This window comes from Aptenodytes patagonicus, chromosome 4 (assembly GCF_965638725.1).
Source record: "Aptenodytes patagonicus chromosome 4, bAptPat1.pri.cur, whole genome shotgun sequence".
Taxonomy (NCBI): Eukaryota; Metazoa; Chordata; class Aves; order Sphenisciformes; family Spheniscidae; genus Aptenodytes; species Aptenodytes patagonicus.
Window position 1 is genome coordinate 3,862,494 of NC_134952.1, and position 22,044 is coordinate 3,884,537.

Below are 22,044 nucleotides of genomic sequence, written 5' to 3' on the forward strand. Positions count from 1 at the left end.
GGTTTCAGTGGTCGGAGATATTGGAGATATTTGATTTGGAGATTGTTCGTCCTCAAGGCTCGAAAAGGATGGAAATATGCCAGGAATACATTCTTGGTAGGTCCTTGCGTCTCATAGAAGACTGAGTGCAGGGTCTTCAAAAACCTCTAAGAAGGAAAATGTGATTCATGACTCACTGAGAGGTGTGAGATCTGCTGTTTGAAATTTTCTGTGTAGGTAAAGAACCTTACACATACGTCTATAAGGAAGAGGAGGAAAAGTGAGGCATTTCTGGAAGGATTGGTTATGTTGCTATAACTGAAACATGAAAATTGCAATAGTGCTGTATGGATGTTGCTTTGATTGAGTTTATGGATTGAGAAAGAGGTTTGCTACAAGTAGAATGTATGTGGGCTATTGCGAATCCTCTAGTCTCTAGTAAAGAGTATTTCCTGTCTTTGTTAACGATCACTTTTATGGTCATTTGAAAAAAAAACAAAACCACCACATGACTATTAATGTGACCATTTTATGGTCATTTAAAAACACAACCAGATTTGAATAAGGAAACACTGAAAATAATCTGAAATGTGCAGCTAATTTTTTTTATAATTTTTTTTTACTAATGGCATAAATTGCTAAGATAGTTCATTTGATGCAATTTCAGTCTTGCCACTACTAAATTAAATATACTGTTGTGACGATGAATTTATATAGCTGATTTCTGAAAATCCCAAGTATTATCATTTGACTGAAAAGCACAGGTACAAAAATACGCATAGGCCTAGCTCTTAGAGAAGTCATTTCTAATTTAGATGCTTGTAAAACTGCTCTGCTTACTGCTGTGAAACATAGACCCCAGAAGATACATGAGACATTATTTCACATTCTGATGTCACCTAGACTTGTGCAAAGCATTTGACGCTGTCCTGCACAACATCCTTGTCTTTAAGTTGGAGAGACATGGATCTGACAGATGGACGCCTCAGTGGATAAGGAATTGGCTGGATGGTCGCGCTCAAAGAGTTGTGGTCAATGGCTCGATGTCCAAGTGGAGACAGTGACAAGTGGCGTTCCTCAGGGGTCAGTATTGGGACGGGTGCTGTTTAACGTCTTTGTCGGCAACATGAACAGTGGCATTGAGTGCACCCTCAGTGTTTGCTGTTGACGCCAAGCTGTGTGGTGCAGTTGACACGCTGGAGGGACGGGATGCCATCCAGAGGGACCTGGACAGGCTTGAGAGGTGGGCCCGTGCGAACCTCATGAAGTTCAACAAGGCCAAGTGCAAGGTCCTGCACCTGGGTCGGGGCAATCCCAAGCACAAATACAGGCTGGGCAGAGAATGGATTGAGAGCAGCCCTGAGGAGAAGGACTTGGGGGTGTTAGTTAATGAGAAGCTCAACATGACCCGGCAATGTGCTCTTGCAGCCCAGAAAGCCAGCCATATCCTGGGCTGCATCCAAAGCAGCGTGGCCAGCAGGTCGAGGGAGGTGATTCTGCCCCTCTACTCTGCTCTGGTGAGACCCCACCTGGAGCACTGCGTCCAGCTCTGGGTCCCCATCGTAGGAAAGACATGGAAGACTGTTGAAGCAAGTCCAGAGGAGAGCCACGAAGATGATCAGAGGGCTGGCGCACCTCTCCTGTGAAGACAGGCTGAGAGAGTTGGGGTTGTTCAGCCTGGAGAAGAGAAGGCTTCAGGGAGACCTTCTTGCAGCCTTCCAGTACCTGAAGGGGGCCTACAAGAAAGCTGGAGAGGGACTTTTTACGAGGGTGTGTAGTGATAGGACAAGGGGTAATGGCTTTAAACTGAGAGGGGAGATTTAGATTAGATATTAGGAAGAAATTCTTCACTGTGAGGGTGGTGAGGCATTGGAACAGGTTGCCCAGAGAAGCTGTGGATGCCCCATCCCTGGAAGTGTTCAAGGCCAGGTTGGACGGGGCTCTGAGCAACCTGGTCTAGTAGAATGTGTCCCTGCCCATGGCAGGGGGGTTGGAACTAGATGATCTTTAAGGTCCCTTCCAACCCAGACCATTCTATGAGTCTATGATTCTGGGTAATGCTGCATTTATTTTTGCTAAGTCAGCAGTTCCTGGAGCTGGAACAATATGCTATCTGGTTAAAATTCTTCTATTTGTCCTTTTTATTAAATAATGAATCTTCATAAATTTCCTGACATCCTTATGTTTATTACTATTTAACTGCTACGCATTCAGTTAAGTTATAGATTTCTCAGGGCTTGATCGTCTTTCTCTGTATAGTAATGAGAGTTATGTTTCTTGTGTGGAGTTAATTGGAAGTTTTATTGAGAAATGAGCAGATCTTTTGTAAAAGCCTTGTCCCGCTGAATTAAAGAAAACATATTCACTTGGAATCAGAACTTAGCCTAGAATAAGTTCATTTGAGCATGTTCTGATTTGTAATAAACAGATACAGTTTTTAATGTTAAAGGCAGATGTTGGTTATGTATCATGTCCCTAAATCCTGATTTACATTTTAATAGACTCCGTTGGATTTTTTCAAATTAACTGTATCATTTGGCTTGTGCTTGTTGATTGCTCTTGGATATTAAAGGAAATAGACTAATCATAAAGTTATCAAAACATTGTGAAAATTAAAATGGTTCATTAGCAAAAATCCTATGTGCTTTAAAATAGGTGTGATTATTAGAAAACAGAACACTTAACTTTTTCATTCCTATTTCATGATTTATTTTCTTCTAAAGCTCAAATAAGAAGTGCACAGCTTACAGAGCATTTTTAGACAATGTGCAATTATGAAACTTCTTTGCATGATTGCAGCAAAAGGTTACTGAATTACACGGTGTTGTTAATGCGCCTGTAAGTGGGAGCAGGTGATTATTGCTTTTGTATTTGTTATCTTGCACTACAAAAGGAGAAAAGCAAGTCAGAATATAATCTAGCGGTGACTCAAAACTAATAATGTTACATAAGGTTGTACACTGATAGGGGTAGAACCTATGTTTTTTAGTCCTATTTGATACTTGGCAATAAGTTTGATTTATAAAGTACACAAGTGTTTAGCAGAGATCATAATTTAAGAATGAAAATGTCTTTAATAGAAAACAATCTTTGAAAATAATCTTTTTTTCTAGTGGAATACAGATATTTTGATAACCGGTAGGCTCTTTGACGAATTAAAGATGTTTTTAGACTGTCTTCCTGTAGTGCTCTCTTTTTGGTTAAGTAATCCAGCACTTTTTCCTGATTTAAAAACAAACAAAAAAAAAGGCCTGCAAAAGCCTTTAGAAAAAGGCTTTTAAAAGATGTGCTACAGAATGGGAATCAGAGATATTTCACATTTTTGTCTAAGTGTGATTATCTAATAATGGTTTTCTTGCAGTGTTAATGACAATTTCCTCATTTTTTTTTCATTTAATACTGAGATAATCTAGTAGCATTTCAGCAGTGTAGTCTACTAATAAAAATAATCAAAATGAAGGAATTAGTTAACAGAGAACATTCCACTTTCTCTTCAGTCATAAATAACTTGCAACTTTCACATGGATTTCCTGAATATCCAAGGAATTTTCAGAAGATTCAGGAAAGAATAATATTAGTTTACTTGAAGATGAAATATATACATATAATATATAGAGGTAAAGAGACACATACACATATTGCATGCATACTACAGTAGTTTGTGCTGATTTTTTTTATACTATGTGCTTCCCAAATACATATTTGAAGCCGTTGTGCTGCTTTTGACAGTAGTGTTTTATAACTATATGTTGTGAATTGTTTTTAGATACAATTATTTTTATTTTATTCATATATTGGGATTTCAGGGCTACCAGATATTTCTGTAATACTGATTTTTCAGTAATTTGGTAGATAATTTATTGATATGAAAGACTAAGAACACTGTGAAGCTGCTGAAATAAGAGACGTTTAAGAAATCCTGAAACTATGCATGCTCCTAATTTTCCCACTCGTGTTTTGTTTTTTAGAACAAAATTATATTAGACCCAATGACTTTCAGTGAGGCCCGCTTCAGACCATCTCTTGAAGAAAGGCTGGAGAGTATCATCAGCGGAGCCGCGCTGATGGCAGACTCTTCGTGCACGCGAGACGACCGCCGGGAACGAATCGTAGCCGAGTGCAATGCCGTGCGGCAGGCCCTGCAGGATCTGCTCAGCGAGTACATGAATAACGTAAGTTATACACTCTTACTACTGGCTTCTTTTCCAGTAGAGGATTAAACCTTTCTGAGGCTAATGCTATGACTTTAATAATTAACAAAAACAATAATGCGTCTTTATACCAGGAGTAAAGGTAATGCTATTTGAATTATTTAACTTTTTAATGGTAATGCTATTTGAATTATTTAACTTTTTAATATATTGCAAACATTTGACGGAAGTTTGGTACAATTAGAAGTTCACGGGAATGTTTTTTTACCTGCAAAGGAACTCCGTGCTCCCTGTAGCTTTAGCATTAGTTTCTTCTTATGTAATAAATAGACAACAAGTATTCCTTTTGAGGTAAAATACTTTTTTAATGAAAAGTAAAGGCAAGTGACGTAAGTGGGAAAAGGCCTTAGAATTATTTTCTTAATGAAAGTGAGTACAGTTAATTTGCTACGTGATTTCCACTGTGTGATGGTGGTCATTGTGTTTGTTTATTAGGATGTTGCCTGTAGATGCTCACATGAGGTTGTCTGTTTGCTGCGTGGGTTAAACCATTGAAGGTCTTCGCTTGCTGTTGGAGCTATCAAATATTCAGTTGCTATGAAAGCAGTGAGTTTAGCACCAGTGCTGTTCACACAAAGGAACGTATCTGCAGCATCTTAAATACAGCTATCTGTGTAGGGTTTCAAGAGGTGTAAATTGTTCAACATGGTGTTAACCTGCAGTGCATAACCTTTGTGCTGCACAAGTTATCCCAGAAAATTCTCTCCACCTCACATTGTGTATTAAAACTCATAAGTACTATTGCCGTGTCCTTCGGAGGATATGTGAAAAAGTCCTAAGCAACATCAACAACCTTTTTTAAAATGGAAATGTTTGCAAACAGGTATCAAACGGAGCATCCTGTGCTTTACTGTTTCTCGTCTGTCATTGCTACCAGAGTATCAGGTGGCACATTTTGATCCTATTTTGCTAGAATCATCAAAATAACGTTGAAGAGACTGTTCAAGGATGAACCTTTAACGTTGTTATTTTCATTGGTACTGTTATAGTTAGTTGGTACTGATACAATGCAGTATCAATAGCGCAAACTTCAGTCTAGTCATTTTATCGTAGAGCTCAGAATTAACTATGACTTTCTTTAAGGTATTATTCCACATAATAGAGTCACCTCAAGGAGTAGCTGTTTCTGATGGTGCAGAATTTAAAAGCTTATATTATTTGCTTTTTGTTTTTTATTAAGTGATAGTTGAAAGGTTCTTGTACTGTGAATGAAAGCAAAGTCTGTGCTGTTGTGTAATGGATTAGAAATTCTAAAGAGAGCATTAAATAACAGGTGATGAGACTGTGGTGGAAGAGGACTTGCTGGATTGCTTCCTACAGAATCTTGCTTTGTAGAAGTATTACTGTTAGGTGAAATCTTTAAAGGTCTTTCAAAAAAACTTTGAGAGCTGAAGGATTGTGGTGCCTCTTTTTAAGTACACAGGTTTTTGGTAACGACGCAATTTGCCCTTGGACCAGAAACATTCTTATTTCTGACCACGTTTACAGAGGAAGGAGAGTTTTAAATGACTGTAGGCGTTTATGAGCACACTGAAGGTTTCATCATTTTTACTTAAACACATAATGGTGTGAGCATCTGTTTTTATGGTTACTGCGGTTTTTTTTTTTTTAATTTGCCTTCCTCCTTTTTTCTTTTTTTCTTTTTTTTTTCCTGTTCCAATTAGTCTTAGCTGCACAATTCCTATTTTTTTTTTTCCTGCTTTATATTGGAAAGTAATCAATTTAACCTATTTTTTACAGCTATTGGGTAAACATTGTAAGAACTGAATATATACATAAGTTACTGAAAAGTGAAGTACTTCTAATTTAAACACATCTGGGATGGTAGATTTTGAGAATGGTATTGCATTAAGCATTGTCTTCCAAGCTGATCTTAGCAGATACAAGGGATGGGATTCAGTTTACAGGTTAATATACCTAAATTTAGGTTCCTGTACATAGGTACAGACAGGTAAACTAGGGGCCTCAATCCAGTTGTTTAAAGAAAGATGCCTAGCGCCATTTTAAACTACCAGTTTAAATAGTCCGGTGCTCATTTGGACAGAGGCTCCTCAGTCTGCCACTCAGAAGCATTTGGATCTACCACGGGTCTTGTGTCGTATCTGCCAGCCCCACTTCCATGTCAGGTATGCTCTAGGGAAGAACAAATGGCCAGACTCCTACTTTTATTAAATCACTTGAGCCTCAGTTGCTTAAGCCCCTGTTATGGTTGATGGAGATCAGATCAATACTGCCAAAGGAACATGAAAAGCCATTCAGATGACTAAGTGTTATAATCTAATATGGGATAAGCTAAATAACTCTAGACTCCTCTGACTGTATTAACTAACCCCCCATTAACTAGGATAGAAGATTAGATACCTGGCTTGTAGGCAGCTCCTGTTTAGGTATCTATCTAGAGACTGAATTTCACCCATTTGTCTACCCTGGCAGAATTTGCTTTAGTATTTAACCTTTTGCTTGAAACCTGGGGATGGATTTTTGGGGGGTTCACAATAATGCTAAGCAAGTTCATTATGACAAAAGATTGCACTTGGAAAGTTTTTTAAAAGCTTGGATGAGTTTCAAAAGAGAAAAACTGAAAGGCATACACCAAACTGCGTAACATGACACAGTTATAAGTCTGACCAAGAGGTGGCTAGACTGTCAGAGTACGTTAGCTTTGAGATGATTTGGTGAAGATGGACATCTTTAACATCTTCTGCTCACATGGGCTTAAACCACTGCAATCCTGCTCTCGCGGTAAAGCCTGTGAAATTGAATAAGACATTGATGCTTTGGGTTTTTTTGCTGTTTGATGATATCTGGAAAATGACAGATCATTTTTGGCTGGTGATTGTTGATCAAATGGGCATGCTGCTTTTGATGCTTGCCATGAGATTCAGAGAACATAGAACAAATTAAATATTTTGTGGTCATATTTAAAGGATACAGGGAATGAATTGCAGGGTATTGGCAGTGTGCTGTGCAGTCAATGTTAGGCCAGTCTTTCTCCAGCTTAAACTTGTTTCTTTCGAGTTATCTACTTCTATGATTTGGGTTCAGAGGGGTGTTTCTTTTTGTATACAAAAACATTTCTATTTTTTGTTTGTTAAGTAGATTCCATATTCCCTTTTACCTGTTGGATATTTACACTGCAAAGTCTCATTATAAATTGGTTGTGGTTTATGTTCTGTCTCATATTAAATTTTCACAGAAGCTAAGTAAAATATTGAGTGCAAAAGAACATAGAATGGAGACATCGTTCTTGAAGTTTCACGGTTCTTTTTGCTTTTGCACCAGTGGATGGTTTTGCAGGCAAGAATCGGAAACTGGAAGGTTTACAGGCAGCTGTATGAAATACAAGGTTGGCTGTGCGATGCTGCATACTTTCTAGCATTTCAAATGATGAATGCTGAAGGCAATGCAAGGAGAAAAAAGGGTTTTCCCAGGTTTTGTGTGCAAGAAAAGGAAATAGCTTCCAACTGAACAATGTAGGGACGTCTGCCTTTTAAGTAGTATAAGATGTATAAGAAAACCTCCTCCACCTGCAGAACACCCCTCTGTGCCCACCTCTTTCTTAGAAAGTTCCCTGTAGAGAGGCATGTGTCTTATCTTCTGTGCTCCCGCGGGGCTTTTTAAGTACATCTGTCGTATCTGCTGGTATATTCCCTGCACCTGAGATCTGTTTTGTCACTAGTTGCTTTATCAGACTTTAGTGGATCCATATGCTCTGCTACATGGGAAGGGAAAATTTAACACACATAACAATGTTGTTTTCCCCATTCATCTGCCCAGTTTTTATGGATCCATCACAGACTAACAAGTAGATAACGATGCTCTTACAGTTAGTTATATGCCAGGGGTAAAATCTCTCTGTGTATTATCCAGAGTTTTACCAAAGTAAGTTAAAGCTGTTTTGCAATTCAGAAAACTAGACGGACAGATGCCACAGGTCATCTTATCATTTGGTGAGGAGGGGACAAGGTTGGTGAAACAAAGATTCAAGATGTGAGGCACAGAGATACGAATTTAAAAAAATTGCAGATACCTACTTTCCAAATGTTGGCAACCAAAGAAAAATATGAAAAGAAAATCTGTGAAGAGGAGGATAGGGCAGATTTCAACGCAGATGGGTAAAAATAATGCTGGTTTTGCAGTTGTATTATTTTCTGTTATAAAGGTTTTAGGATAAGTGACAGGAATGCATTTAGAGGACTGTGAAAAGACACAGTTGGAGAGGGGTGTTTTGGTTCCTCCTTCTTTCTCCTCAGATAAATGTTGGTTTGTTCCATTTCCTACACGTCAAATGAGATTTTTTAATTTTTTTTTTTCCAAGCTGTCTTCACAAATATTCAGATGTTCTGGTCCCAATTCAGAGGTTATTTAGGCAATTATTGTTGTGGGAGATTTTTGAATTATTATTGCTGCAGGAAAATTAGTCCCTAGGATATTTACCAGTTCTATGAATAATTATGCATTTGTATAGTATATTGCATCGACTGGAGTCTCACAGTGCATAAGCCCTCTGCAAGAACTTCTATGGAGATGAGATATGAACTGTTTCATTATTATTTGTGTATCTGGTAATATGTATTAGTTTCATTTGTCTTATCGGTAACTCTGTCAAAATATTTTCCCAGCATGGTATCTATTATTTCTAGGCTGAACTCAGCTGAACTTTAAAATCTTTTATTTCTGGGAAGCAGGGGCAGGAGGAATCTCAGTCTGCTGGGTATTATGACTTTTTTTTCCATCTCTCACAGAAAATTGATAGGGTTTTTTTCAGATTCTTCTGTATGTGTGATAAATGCAATCATTTATTTCAAAATAAAATTACATTTCTAACCTTCTGTCCTACAGAGAAGAACTAAATACAGCTCCACGGAAGCTCTTAATACAGTTGTTTTCCATTTGTCTAAATGAACAAATTATTTAATGGATGGTTAGTTCTGATTGTCGTCTAGTTTCCTGCTGGTTTACTCTCCTGGATCCTTCATGATTTGTATTGCAGGCTGCCAGGGAGCAAAAATCCTAGAAACCTGGGAGTTACAGCTCTTAAACTCAGACTCCTGGATTAGAAGTGCACTGCCAAACTCATATAACCCAACGCTGGGCACCCTTTCTAGCAAGCTTCGGGGTGCTGCTGTGTTGATGTCTGATTAGGATAAGAAAGGAAGAAAATTATATCTTTAGAAAAATATGCTTAAAAAAGGATGCTTTGAATTCGCTCTGACATCATTGGTTTCTGTGCCAAGTGGAGAAAGACTGAATTTTGGGTTGCTGGAGTGTATCAAAGAGAAATTTGGAAAGCAGTTGACAAGTGAGTAAGCCATGTCCATTAAAGACCCCTGTAATCACTTGAATACTGGCTTGGCATTACTTCAAGTCCACATTTGAAAATGCATTTCCTACCTGGTTCAAATACAAGGTTATCTTCTTAAACCTTTGGGCTCATTATTAATCTTCATTCTCATGCCTGCCTGTTCCTCTCACACAGTGCTCCTGTTCCCAGCCACTGCCAACATTTCAGAAAAGCCTGGGGTTTGTTTTTATTGTAATTGGATTTTGGGACAGGGAATATTTCTGTGTATCCAAGTGGAATGAACAGCCCTTTATGAAGTCCTCGTATTACTACTGATGATTTAATGTATAGACTTGAGGACCAGAGCACACTGCAGGTTAGGGGTTTTTTTGTTGATGTTTTACTGATATTGCCATAGGGATAAAGTTGCTTAGTGTTTGCTCTTTTTAATCTTGTTCTCTACAGTTACTACCCATTCCTGATGTCTGTTCACTATATCTGAGATGCTATAGGCTCTAATTCCTGTTTCCTACAGAGAAGAAAATGTCATATCTTGAAAATGCAAAATATAAGGAGTACGAATGAGAAAACAAGTCTACAGGCAGTTATTCTTCACAAATATATCAGTGAAAAATTTGAATTGCTCAAAGTAAAATTATAGTGCTGCAGTACATGAAAATGAAAGGTCCTTAATGGACAGCTGAAGTTATTGTGCTTGACTGGAGAATGAAAAACAAGATAGCAAATGAAAATCTATAAACTCTCATGTTTAAACTACAAATAAACTATGTAACAGCTCCGTCTGAATTCATATTTAAGAGAAAAGTAATAATTCTTGTGTACATTTCAGTTCTGGTGCTGATTTGCATAAGGTTAATCTGGGTGACAGTGAGCAGTGAATTCCAGTTGTGAGACAGAGAAATGTCTGTAGCTGTCCTGAGATAAGTAATCAGGGATGAGTGACAAAAGATTTGACTGCTGGGTCACCAGGATCGACTGATGTAGGCATGACCGGCTCAGCAGGACAGTTTTTCCATTGGTACTGTTGTTGAGTTCCTAGCTTTCTGAATATTTTTTAGAGGACAATGGCTTGTTTAAAGCTTCCTACTATTTCAAGCTGGAGATAAGCTATTTTACTATTCACTCTGCTCTTTCAGAGGCTATATGAGCAGTTTTGTCTTTCCGAACTTGGAAGAAACAAGTAGAAACACAGTAGTTATTACTGGAGGAATAGGATGTGTTCCCAAATGGGCAAATGTTTTCCGATGTGTCACAGCATTGCTTCTCAGTCAGTTTCGGTTTCTTTGCATTTATGCGTCCCTCCTGAGTGCTTCGACTTCTCACGACCGTACATAAATCCCTGTCTAAGCATGCTACCTACAGTGTGACTTGAGCCACCTTTTAAGGAACCTTCTGACTTTTCTTTTTTTGATGATAACATCAGGGCCTCGTAGGGGTTGCCCAGTAATTTTTGATAGTTTTACAGAAATGCCGCACTGCTTACAATTGCACAAGTGAGTTTTGATTTATTTATTCATTCCTGTATTTTCTGGTTTTGCAAGTCCGTGTTCAGTGTTTGTTTTGCTTTTCCTAGCAGATCCAGAGAACCATGCTGATGTTTTCCATCAGAAACAAACAGAAAAGCCCTGTAAGAAAGTAGGACTTTATGGCTTGGAAATGACAAATATGCTAACAATTTGTCTTGACTTCAGGTTCTGGTAGTTGTAAATTTGCACAGCCCTGTGGTGTGTCATCTGTTTAGACCAGCAGATTTTTAAATTTACTGAATTAATATTTATGGGAGAAAATGCTGTTTCTGAACCACAGTGCTGATAGCTTTTCCCTGGTGGTGTCCACTGGAGAATATTTTACAGGTGCCTCCTATATGCTCTTTGTCTTTAAAGCCAGACCATGATATGTCATGAGAAAAGTTTTGTATCTCTTGTTAAAGTATAAATAAAGCACATGAGGTTTTTGGAATCTAAGGCTGAATTGCTGTATTAGGTTGAGTGATGTTTCTGACAAGACATTTCCCTCCAAGCTAGGGTGGAAATTTTCTAGATTGCCAGTAAATCCAACCAAGTGCCTGCATGTGAAGTCTTATTTTCTCACTTTCTTTTATATCTCTATACAATTAGTGAAGCCCAGTGATTGACCTGAAAGGTTGGAAAAAAAGGGTCTAAATCATGTTACATTCCAATGCCTCACTGAATTCTCTTCCTTATTATCACTTTATTGTTATTCCATTATTAAGTAAACTGCATTTTTAAGGAACTGTTTAAATCTAGACATGCTTATTACTGGAAACCATGCATTTAGTGTTTCCGTAACTTGAGGAGTGAAGGTGAACTTCCCTGCAAACGTTGCGACAGGCGAATGTATGTAGACTGGTCCAATACTTTTTCCTGTCCAGACATCTCGGTAGATGGTGGCTCGTGAAGCTCACAGGCTTTCCAACTTAACTTTCCATATTATATTACATGAAGGGTGCATGGGCAACAGGTATGTTATTCCATTTATGTGGGTAAAAAACTGTGTAGACCTTAATGTCTCAGAATAGTTTTGGGGTAATATTTTGCAGAGCAAACCACCTCATGTAGATCTGATAAAACATGAAGGAGCTCCGTCTTACTACTTCCCTTTTTATCCTGTCCCACTTAATATTCCTGTTGGTGTTACTTCGGGTACTGTGATTGGGACTGTTATCTGAACCATTTGGCTCTCAGCTGCCGATGATATTTTTTTTTCAGATTTTTCTGTATTCTATATCCCACAACCTCTTTTCGTATTGGAAATTAGTAAATAAGCCAAACAGAAAGCAAGGCAGGGGTCAGTATGATTTTTCAGCAGGAGTATGCTCTGTCCACGGGAATCGAGCTTTAAAAAGTAATATATTGTGTGGCATTCTAAAATACCTCTTCTAATTCAGGTAGTATTACGTGAATATATTGCCCAAGAAGATCATGTAATCTCGGTCACTAGATGTTTTTAAAGAGTAGGTAAGAGGAAGGATAGAATTACGTCTGATCCAGTTTTGGAGAAGAGGGTTAGAGTAAGTGACAAAGGGCATATTTTTTTTATTTTTTATGATTTTAAGTTGCACACACACAGAGCTGGTTTAAGAGACCGAATGGTTTACCTTTTCAAAGGCTTTCTCACGCTTTTGGTTTTTTTCTCTGAAACACCTTTCCAAGAGCAATATTTTTTTGGGTTGTTGGTTTTTTATATTGGTCACTAACATAGAAATGGGAAAGACAACTCCCACTTCCCTTCTCAGAGTTCTGTGAATTGAAAAGAAAAAAAAAATTATTCCGAATCCCATCTGAAAGAGACGAATACAAAAGGCTTGTATTTTTTTTAAAGTGTATGTAGGTATATGCCAATATGGGTAAGCTCATAAAATATTTAGGAGACCTGTGAGAAATTAAGTACAAGGAAAATGGAGATGGAATAAGATTAATGAAAGATGTCAGTAGAATTGACACACAGTTTTGTTCACACATACGCAATATCAAAGTTCTTTCTGTTATCTTGTCTAGGTTCTACTACAATGTATTCAAACTGCTGTTCTACATTTTATATCATGTCTGACTTTTCAAGAAGTATTAAAGATTATTCTTATGCATTTATTTTCAGCTGCTATGAAGCAGTTTGTAAGAAAGATTGAAAACAATATATTTTCAGAAAATAATGATACCTGTATATAGTAGTAAATATAACTTCGTTTATAGTGATAGTAAATTGTCATATGACATAAGTTTTGGGGAGTTTTAAAGTATAGAATGACCAGATTTACAATTAAAACAGAAACAATTGTCTCCACAACTGTGTTTTTGCTGGTGGTGGTGGTGGTGGTGCTTTTTAATGTCCTTCCTCCTTTTTTGCTTCTCAGGTGTCAGTACGTCCTATACACGTTTAAAATTAAGAGTCTGTTAAGTTGTGGTGGAATTTAGTCACAAGTTTAAATGTTTTGCCCGAGATTATTATATGAACAGTCCCATTTCCTTGGGGTCACGAGGGCTGACAACTTCCAGACCGCCAGTTCAGCCAGAGGTATTGTATCTTCCACATCCTTCTTGACATCCTTGTCAATTCACATAAGAAAATAAAAGTTATTCCAGCATTAGCTCACTCAACTTCTAAGAAATATATTAAATAATAATTATTTTCTTGGTGTCTCATATCATCTTTTTGAATCATTAATATTTCTAATATATTCTAAATTTCTATCAGATCTTCTTTTCTCTGGGTTTTTCACTTTTTTCCTGTCTTTGCCTTTGAAAGTACTGGATGCCTAATCGGGAAACACTGTTTTTTTCACATGTAAATTCAAATGTTTCAGTCTCATAAAGAATTTAAATATACAGGAGAATACTATAAATTATATTTGCTCCTTTCTTTGCTATTTATCTTACTAGGAAGGAATGGCGAGTGGTTAAGTCACAGGCCTGAAAGTAAAGTTATTTGCCCTTTATCACTGATTTGTATGTTCATATAAAGCTTAGTCTTTCTGGGCCTCTGTTACTCCAGCATTAAAATTGAGGTCGTGTCAGTCTTTATTCATTAAAACTTAAGTGCCTTGAAGTTTCCATATAAAAAAAAAGTATCTGTAATAATATTGGAATATTTGTATAGTTGTAGTGCTTGACTGTTGGAGGGTGTGCATAATGTCTGTCTCTTCAAAGACAGTATTTCTCTCAATTTAATTTCTTCCTCTTTAAAGACTACCTGAATCTCCTTAGCATATGTACTAAATTTTTGCTACAACTGGGCAAATAATGAATTTCTTTGGTTTGCCTATTGAACTGAAAACTGGGAGAAGAATGACATGGGGCAGAATGAAGTGGGCACAGCAGTCATGGGGAAGATTACGTGGGATTTAATTTTGATGATTTTTTTTGTTTGTTTCTGACCGACAACCCAAACTGCTTTCCTATAAAATGTGATATTAATTTCCTACATGCCATAGTTTGGAATAAATGATTTATTAAGTGGACCCCAAGTTCATCAATACTTTGCCTCCAGAAACCTTGCCTTTTTTGACAGATGTATTTATTATTCCTCTTTGTTCTACCTCATATACGTATGCATGCATACAAAATGTCTGGCTATAGTTCTGATATCTTATCATAGTATGTACTCATTTTAAACTCAGTGTATTCAGATAAAAAATGGTTTTTTTGAAGGAAAAAAAAAAGCATTGCATTTTCTTCCGGTGATTTTCATGTTTTAGCTCATTTTATTTTGCATTAATTAGTTTTGTTTTTTCTAAAGCGTGTTCTTACAAAAGTAATGACTTCTGCATCAGTGCTTTTAATATGCTGGAAAGCATTGCCTTAATGTTTGCAAGACTTAGGCTATCTGAAAATAATGTTGTTAAACCTATTTGTTCACCTGTAAAAAAGTCCTTTATCGATCTTGTGTACATAGTGTGATTCATAACTTCTATAATTTTTCTTTGTACTGAAGTTAGCATTTATGGGTCATTAATTTGTTGTTTTTCCATGTCTGCAAGTCAATATCAGTATGAGAGAAGTTTTTCATGCATTTTATACTATACCAATAGCAATATGATTATTAGCTCTATGTATACCTGCTTTTGGTGTATGGATCTTACTGTCAATATTTGCACAGTCCAGATTAACATTGTTGTGCATTGTATTCTTTTGGATACAAAGCAAAATATTCCCAATGCTTACAGTTATTGGGAATGCATCAAAATAAAATAAGCATGGACCTACGGAAATTAGCTTTCAGAAACCCATGTCAAAAATCTGTGTTTCCTGGAGGCTACATAATATTTTTCTGTTTACCTACCATTGGGGTTTTTTTTTTGGTGTGCATAATGTGTCCAAATTCTGGTAATCACGTGGAAAACCTGAAGGCAGCAATGGAAACATAAGGAGTAAATTAGCTATGCATATTTTTTTCTCTGACATACTATTATTCTGCAGGTGAGCAGAGGAGGGAGTAGCTGTAAACAGGCTTGGGCTCCACAAGGGTGCAAGTGCCTATCAGTGATGTATTGTTAAGTGCATGTTGGCCCTTGTTTAGGAAATAAGTCTATATAACTCCTCTTGAGCATTTTCAAAGTCTGATGTAGCCAACTGTATTAACATCATGAGATATGTTAAATCAGCTCTGAGCATGTTGTTGTAGTCTTTCTTCGTTCTCATTATGATCAGGGGGCTGGAACACCTCTCCTGTGAGGAAAGGCTGAGAGAGTTGGGGTTGTTCAGCCCAGAGAAGAGAAGGCTTCGGGGAGACCTTCTTGCAGCCTTTCAGTACTTAAAGGGGGCTTATAAGAAAGGTGGGGACAGACTTCCTAGTAGGACCTGTCATGACAGGACAAGGGGGAATGGTTTTAAACTAAAGGAGGGTAAATTCAGACTAGATATAAGGAAGAAATTTTTTACGATGAGGATGGTGAAGCACTGGCCCAGGTTGCCCGGAGAGGTGGTGGATGCCTTATCCCTGGAAACATTCCAGGTCAGGTTGGACGGGGCTCTGAGCAACCTGATCTAGTTGAAGATGTCCCTGCCCACGGCAGGGGGGTTGGACTAGATGACCTTTAGAGGTCCCTTCTGACCCAAACTATTCTATGATTCTATGATTCATTAAAAGCTGGTAGGAAGTCATGTAGAAATAGGGGAAGGACAGAGGATGTGAAGTGAAATTTGTCCTGTTTAGTACATTAGATCATCATTTTGATAGTCAAGGATACACTTTCCCACAGGCAAAGGTTAAAAGTCTTTTTCATATTAGTAATGTCCTTACAGTATTTACACTTTGATTAGCAATCAAAACTACAAAACTAGAAAATTACATTAGTGTGTGTAAACCTCCAGTTTACATATCCTGCATTGGTTTGCATTATTCATTTTTTGTTTACACAAGGAGTGTTTGTACAAATGAGAACAAGGCACTCTAAGTTAATGATGGAAAAATTCAATGCAAGTTAGAAAATTGTCATCTGAAATGATGGTATTAGATGTCCAGAAGAGGGCACGCTTGCACACCAGAAATATTTTCTACATCACTAAAGATCTGCATGCTGATGTGGTATAGCTGTAATCAAAGAAAATGTAATAATATAGAAAAAGAAGAGGTTACGTTGTTAGCAGTTACGGGATCTTTAGAAAAAAATAGATCCAAAAGGTTATTTGGGGAAAATATGTATATATTTTAATCAAATTAATATTAAGTGCGTGAACTATCAAGTAGAAATCAGGCATTAATTTCTACTTGCATTTTTGAATGGCATTGATGTTTTGATTTCTATAAGGAATTTGGCAGGCAAGGGGTAAGAGCCTCTCCTGCCCTTTTGAAATTATTTCAGATGCACATGTATGATGCAGAGCTCAAGAACATATGCATTGTAAGACAAGGTAATTAACAGTCAAATATATGGTAATATGAAATGAGATATATCATTGTTCAGTAGGATTTGATATTTGACCTGGGAAATTCTTGTATGACTTCCTAAATACAGTAGAACTGCAAGGACATCATCTTGTGACACAGTAACTTGTCACTTTATCCAGAATTGTGTATTAGCCAGACACTGGGAGCACATGTGGTTTATTTTGTATTTTTATTTGAGAAATGAAAGACAGAAAAAGCATCTCTACTGTAATCAGCTCCCTGAAACTTCCTTAACGAAATAGTAGGAGGGAAAGAAGATTGTTCCATTTCTTTTAAGATGACTGAGCTGGAGGAATAAGTAATTTTCATTTTTCTTTGGATTCTTTTCAGAATTTAAATATTGATCCAATTTTCATAATATTTAATAGCATTTGGAAACTTTGTCAGAACCCTTTCTTTTAACAGATATTACAACTGTTAAAAAATTTTAGCGTGCATTTGGCTTCAACAGAATGAAATGAAACATTTTGTGAAATTCATTTGTCTATGATAAAGCTTTAAGCTTATCTGCTTTATAAAGTAAGCTACGATTAAGTTTAGGGTAACATATTGACCACACGTTTTCACAATACATAAGTTATGTAGGTTATTTATACGTTTGTCAGATTAATTAACTGCTACCTTGACCAATTCTTTCATTTGTTAAGCAATTATTTAAAAAGAAAAAGCAGAACAACACTAGGGGAGTGACAACCCAGGTGGATGCATTATCATTGTAATTATGCATTAACATTGCAATGAAATTTATACATTTCAACATAAAGTCCAAGATCCTCAAAACAAAATTCTGTAGCTTTAAGTGGACAATGACTGAGCTCTTTCTGACATCATCTATTTGGTATCTAATCATCTAAGGTATTTACCTTGGGGCATGATGTGTAGTAATGTAGTTACTGTAAGGCTGTCAAATGCATTGCCAGATAGTATTTGAATCCTGGGATCAGATAAATTAGATTTTAATCGGGTTTTAAGGGTAAGCAGAATAAGTAGATAAGGTAGAATTAACCAGAGACATATTAACGTAATGAAACCTTTGGTTCTCTTAAAGCTATTGTATTAAACACCGTACAATTTCGTCTTGAAAAGAGACGTCATGGTAGGGTAGAAAGAGATTGACAGTGATGGGTAACATGAACGGTGGTATCTAACGTAATCACATAAACACATAATAACATAACCACATTATCTGGAGCACTGTAAACCCAAGAAACTGGAGAAAATTGCATTAGTTGTATTTTATTATAGTGTTTTGAAGGGAAAGAAAACAAATAAAAAAAAGTCCAACACTGAGTTTTCCCAAGCTGGTGGGACCATTCACCCAGGGAATGTACTGAGGCTACGGAATGGTGGGGTTTTTGTTTCTTATAGAGCAGAACAGAAGTTGCTGTGATGTGAAATGGCCAGAACACTTGCTTGTGTATTTCTTTTCTCTGTGAACTACCTTATGATGGTTTTGCTCAGTGGAATTTTTATTTTTATCGGATGTATGACCTTTTTACTGGTAACTTCCTTTTGTCTTCCATATAGGCACATTCAGAAGATTAAAATATTTTAAAAGTTACAAAATTCAAGCACTTGAACTTATTTGTTATTCCGTTATTTTATCTTTAAACACATTTTTTATCATTTAAAGCGGAACAATATGTTTAATGACTAAAGGCCTTGTAATGCAAACTTTAATGTGAATACTTTATTAGATAAATAAAAGCAGGGGTCTAGGTCATGCATAAGACTCCATAACTGCAGTAAGTATCCAGAAAGAGTAAGTTTTTATTTATTTATTTATTTATTTTATTACATAAATAAGGAAAAAAAAAAGGAAAGAAAAAGAGAAAAAAGAGCAAGAAACTGAGAGGAGGAATTTTTTGTTGTTGATGTCAGTCATAAATACTGACATAAATTAGTTCATTCCAAAATTGTGTCTTATTCTTCTGACTGGGTAGGTGAGCACAAACCCTTATGTCTCATGCAGTACTTTTGATTTCTGCATTTAGGATGAGGACTATAGAGCCAAATCCCATGGATGTCAGTGAAAAGTCATTCATCGTTACACAAATGCATAAGGGATTCAGTTGGAAATATAAAATGCCTGACTTCCAGTATATAGATATCCCCAGGAAAGATTTAGAACTTAATTATATACATTGTTAGATTTGGGTCCTGGGTTTTATGGGCACTGGTTCATCCTGATGTGTTCTGCATGGATAGTCATCCCATGATTAATCCAAACGTTCAATTGTAAGCATTTTGTCAGTGTGAATTTAAATTAAAGTTATGAAATCAGATGTTTAAAAAAACAAAGCATAAAGAAGTTAATGTTTTGCAATTTCATAGCATGGTTTAACTAGTGAAATACATTTTGAAGCAGAAATACAGAGGCTTTTTTTTTCTTCCCCCCCTTTTTTTTTTTTGGTTGTCAGAAGCTATTGAGGAACTTTGTTTAAAGAAATCTGCCCATACCTTTGATGAACATAAAATTTATTTCTCTCCTCAAGCAATTTTTTCTCTCCTTTCAATGTAAATAAATAAATAAGTGAATGAATAAATAAAAGGTATGCCTGATCGTGAGTGTGTAAGACTAGACTCACAAAGTAGACCTACATTCAACCATTTGTATGTACCAAACAATAAAACTTGAAGGCTCATTAGCTTGGAATGACCCAACGGTGTTTTATGCATAGGGGTCATTTCTTTACTAATGAGCCACTAAGCCAGATGGCTAACCCCACAGTAGTCTAACTGCATTAGTGTGACTTAGATTTTTAGGCAAATCGCTTTTATTTTCTTCTTTTGTTTTTCTTTTTTTTTTTTTTTTTTTTTTTTACAAACAGGAGCTAGAGGGACAGCTTTTTCTAGACTTGTGTAAAACAAAGTATTTTGCCTTAAAAGATAAATGGCTAAGGCGACTCGGTACTACTTAGGGGTGTATATCAATTTCTAATATTTTTGCTGGTTTGTAGTGATAAGAATCTGTTAGATACCGTCCTCCCTGGAAACTGTTTTGGGTAGAAAGTTATTTTGACTGTCTTTATCTATATTGGATTTTGTTTCAATAGATAATTAATCAAACCCATTCTTATTGCCTCATATCTGAGTGCATATGAAAATACTTCCATGTAAAATGCAAAAGAAGAACGATTCTGCACAGGTGACAGTGCAAGAATAATTTATTTATTTTTAAATGTATGTTTTCTTATAGACTTTTTTATTGTCTTTATGAATTTAAGATGTTTCAGGTGTTTAGCATGAGGAATGGGTGCTCAGTTGGACCTGGATTCATATTGCTCGAGAAACCTTTTTCAGACATGTAAGTGAGAAACCAGGTCATTGTGGATTCCCCCAAGCCAGTTGAAAGAGATTGATACCTTCAAAGCACATTGTATTTTAAGTGGCCTGGATTATTTTCCGGGGATGCCTTTCCCTCACCATTGACGAAATCATACACAAGGCAAGTTTGGAAATGACATAAAAATCTACGCGGAGAACAGGCCTAAAGGGAAGAGTGCTTAAAAGGAGGGCAGTTTATGAAGGACAACATCAGCAAGATGGTTTGAAAGTGTGTTTCAAACATATTGTGCAATTGAACACCCTCAGCAATCCCACTTTTGAATGAAATTTTGATGTAGCAAATTGTTAGCGTCTGTTACTGTGAATAACTTCACATGGTGATTTGCTCATATCTTACGGGAGTTTGTCGCAATGATGTTAGATAATTGTATATAGGTTCTTAGCACTGAAAATTGGTCTTATCTTCAAAGAAGGTGGCTACATTTGGGGAAATAAGAACATAAAATGGCTCAGAATGAAGCTTTATCTGGCCTAGTATCTTATCTCTGATAATGGTCACGGGGGATGACTAAAGAAGAGTATAAGAACCTGACAAACATACCAATTGTGATTCTTCTTTGCAAAATTTATTATCTTAGCCTCCAGCAATTTATGGTTCAGGGAGTTCCTGAACCAAAGGTGATATTTATTGTTTAAAAATGAATAATCTAGGATTCTTATACACAGCCTGTAGAGCATTAAGATTTTAAGGGATTTACACAGGTCTCTAGAATAGCTATTTTGCATCATTCTGACCCTTTTTTTTTTTAACCCTGTTTTCCCCCTTTAGTTTTGCAAGCTATTTAGTCCAGGATGAATTAGGAAAGGGAGAAATCGATTCAGTAAGTAAAGGACAGATGTGAAAACTATTACACTTTGGTAGTTTTATTTGTAGATATTTTAAAACATTTTTGAACCACGTTTTGTAAACGTGATCAACTTTAACCTGCAGTCATTTCCATTTTGAACACTGAAGCAAAACTGAACATGCTGCATCGTGTCTTTTAAAATGTATCAGGCCTAATACATTGAGAATTGCTTGCTTAATTTCCACCTGCTACTGTTTTCCTGCTATACCTGCCTCTCACTAGCACCAGTAACTTCCAAAGCAGTGTGATTTCCTACTGTGGGAAATCTGCCTAAAATTAGCCGTGAAGATATGGAGTAGGCGATGGTCAGGAACCCTGTAGTCTTACTACGTGCTTCCTAAACAAGTCGTGTTAAAAGAAGTCCTGATAGGAAGTACAGCGTCTTCAGGGTAGCTGCGTTGTGTGATCAAAATGCAGAAGGCCAATGCATTTGCTTTGTCAGAAAATATTACAAAAAGTTTAGTAAATCTTTGCTTCAGTAAAAGGGTTCTCCTCTAAGCAGTCAAAGTCAGAATCAGGGCCAAAAATGCACAAGATAACTTTCTCCGGAGAGGAGGAATAAAAACAGTGTCAAAACATGAGAAAAATAAATGAATTTTGGATGTAAAAGTGCAAGAAAATCTTAACACTGTTGTGATTTGCCAATGCTCATAAGTCTGTCTTCAAGAACTAGGACACAGGTCATTTTCTAATGGAGGTACTAATCACAGTGAAAAAGAAGAGGTGTTTTTCTGTTTTATCCTGATTTGAGCTCATATTTCTATGAGTTCATATTTTGCAATGTACTGGGGGGGGTGGTTGTGCGTGTATCTCACATTTTTAGCTTCTGACTCTCTTAACCAAAGACAAGTGAAGTGAAGTCTCTCACTGAACATTAAGTGTTAGGAAGAAAGGTATATTCAAGTCCATCATTGCTTTTAAAATTTATTTGTGAAGATGAAAATTCTAC

The 22,044-nt window shown here is 36.7% G+C and overlaps 1 protein-coding gene across 2 annotated transcripts in view; it reads left to right on the forward strand.

The window, feature by feature from the left end:
- Positions 1 to 22,044, forward strand: part of CTNNA2 (catenin alpha 2) — a 548,499-nt gene that overhangs the window by 158,014 nt on the left and 368,441 nt on the right. For both annotated transcript variants that reach the window (XM_076335695.1, XM_076335693.1), the window contains exon 7: positions 3,948 to 4,151. In XM_076335695.1, the coding sequence (XP_076191810.1) occupies positions 3,948 to 4,151 (204 nt within the window). The remainder of the gene's footprint in view (positions 1 to 3,947; positions 4,152 to 22,044) is intronic.